Below are 2,702 nucleotides of genomic sequence, written 5' to 3'. Positions count from 1 at the left end.
CAGCAGGAAAATGATTCAATTTTTAAACAGAATGTAACAGATGGCAGTACTGAGTTTGAATTTATAATACCAGAATCTTATTGAACTCCTTTGAAATATCAGAAAGTTTTGGTTTGGATTAAGGGTCAGGGCTTTCAGAAGACCTGTAAAACAAAGGTGAAAACAAGTTGATTTGATCTGCCATGTCATCTGAAGGTAGTCTAGTTGGATTATTTGTTGATAATTTTTTAGAAGCAAATTATTCTGAAAGTTTGAATAGAGATTGAGAAGTTTTTCCCCCCAAGTATCCATTTTTATAGTTAGCTTTCAGCACATTTAAAAGAGGCAAAAAGAAAAAAAAAGCTTGGAGAGATAGTTTCCTGAATAGAATTTGAAGCAGTCTGAATGTTCTTTGAAAATAACTGGAGTTATTAGCATACCCTAGTATATCTTGCAACTTTCCCCTTCTGTGTTAGCACTTTACTGATGAATTCTCAATTTTCTTATTATTGAGACTATAAATGTGTCGTGTCTTATATATGGCATAAAAAGTAAACAAGAACTTCTAAAGTTGTCCTGGAAATTTTCAGAGTAAATCTGTGCTTGGTTGTGTATTCTGCTAACCCAAATGGATAGCAACCTCCTGCCCCTCATGAAAATGGCCGTGCAGACAAATCTCTCATTTGAACAATGAAGTAGTTTTAGCTAATTAGAATTAAACGTTGCTTTTATTGCCATAGTCTGGAAAAGACCTGTGGCTGGACTACTGTATGTATACCTTTGCGATGTGGTTTCCGTGGGCAAAAATACTAAAGGAAAACAAATCTCTGTAGTGCAGACAGGAAGAGGTGAAATGTTCTGTCGCATTTGTTTTGAATTCTGCACTCTTATATGATAGCGACAGAGAATGGAAGTAAATGGAGATTTCCTTTTTGCTTGTTATGGTTAAAAATATTCCCATGACATTTTTCAAATTTTGAATCTGAAAGCCACCAAATTAATCTTTATGTATAAATCTTTATAAATGACAAATTTCATAAATGAGACGCCTATATATTTTGGGCGGGAGGCTACTGGCATATATTTTTAAATGTTCATATTACTTAGAATCTCTAATAGGAAGTTTTTATTTGACATAGTTGAGTCAGTGATCTAGTATTTTCCTTTCAGCAAGACCTTTTAGGTTTTTACTCCTTCTAAAATAAGTTCCACTCCATCTGCAAATTGCTGCAGTATTATAGCATTCAGAAGCTATACGTGGAAGTGAAATAGGCTTGTTGATTCCCATTTATCTTGAGAACAATAAATACCACCTTTCTCCCTTTTAAAATGACACATATTTAAACACTTAGAAAATAAAGTAAAAACTTATTGAAGTGCTAGTACTAAAAGGGAAGCAGGTTGGAACAAATATATAGCCTAGCATTTATAACAGGATTGACTTGTCGAACTTCTGTAAATGAATTTTTGCAAAGGAAAAAAATTAATAGATACTGAAAAAGATTGTTGTGCATAGTTATTAGTCATTTGTAACCTTGCTTAAGTATTTCTTAATTCAACATAGATATTTTCTTTCTCCTTAACCACGTATTTTTGAAAATAGTCTGTTTCTTGACTTTGAACTTAAAGCTTTAATCATAATTTCTCATGTATACGTCATTCTTCTTACAGTCATCTAGACTTGAAGATAATGGTTTCAGTGTTTCTTAAGATGGTAGCTGAGGGCATCAGGCATCAGTATTTGCAGTAATATGAGAAGAAAGAAAAATAATATACTCCTTTGCTTTACCAAGGATTAGAATGACGTGCATCTTTCTGTTTTCTGTTCTGTGAGTTGAGACCTTAAGACCATTTTGTAAACTAATCCTTGGAAATTTTTAAATTACCTTACAACTTAAGAGTCTGATCTCTGGAATTGCAATATCTGTTTCCTTTCTTTGTAGGTACTGATAACATTACTCTTTGACTATAGGGTACACTCTGAAATCTTTTCAGTGGAAATTTGTTTGTTTCATTAATGCTGTTTTACCAGTTAGACATAATTCTTCTACAAGTGTGAATGATACTGATACCAGCAGAGCTTCCAGTCCTTTCAGACTAAACTGCTAGGTAAATTAGTTTGTCATAATAAAACTTGGTGGTTTCTACAAGGCCATTATGACAAACCAGGAGTTAATTCTATAATAGAAAACTATCCATTCTTAATTATCTGGATATAATTATTTGCTGCTGCTGTGCTCTATGTAAATTCTGAGGGTGAAATTTCAACTTTGCCTACTGAAGGTATCTTCTAGAGTTTTTTGGGAGGAGGAAAACTGGAAAAATCACTTTAAATTGTATTTTTGCCAGAAGACTTTTACTTGCATGTATGTCAGGGTCTTCTGTTTTTCTACAAGTCTCTATATCCAAAGTTCAGAATTCATGCAGAATACGCCTTTGGGATTAAAACCATTCACCCCCAGTATTTATGGGGTTGGAAATCTGTGGCAAGAGGCTGTTCAAAACTTGTCATGGGGTGTTCCTATTTTATACTTAGTTTTCTGGCAATTGAACTTCCTTTTTTTCCTTTCAAGTTGGCTTCAGATTTGCTCCTATGCTAAATTACCTATAAATATTCTGGATAGGAGCTTTGAAATAGCAATTTGTTAAAAGAGATGACAAAATAAAAGTGCTCAAACTAAGCAAAGTTTTTTTTTTTGTTGTTGTTTTTTTTTTTTTTTTTT

General features: G+C 33.0%; 1 protein-coding gene across 1 annotated transcript in view; it reads left to right on the top strand.

The window, feature by feature from the left end:
- ZBTB33 (zinc finger and BTB domain containing 33) overlaps positions 1 to 84 on the top strand; it is a 5,280-nt gene extending 5,196 nt beyond the window's left edge. The window contains 1 exon segment of the mRNA XM_007464437.1: positions 1 to 84. Within this exon segment, the coding sequence (XP_007464499.1) occupies positions 1 to 84 (84 nt within the window).
- Positions 85 to 2,702: the final 2,618 nt, after the last annotated feature.

The sequence above is a fragment of the Lipotes vexillifer genome, unplaced genomic scaffold (genome assembly GCF_000442215.2).
Source record: "Lipotes vexillifer unplaced genomic scaffold, Lipotes_vexillifer_v1.1 scaffold681, whole genome shotgun sequence".
In the NCBI taxonomy this organism is placed as follows: domain Eukaryota; kingdom Metazoa; phylum Chordata; class Mammalia; order Artiodactyla; family Lipotidae; genus Lipotes; species Lipotes vexillifer.
This window is presented reverse-complemented; position numbering and strand designations above follow the sequence as displayed.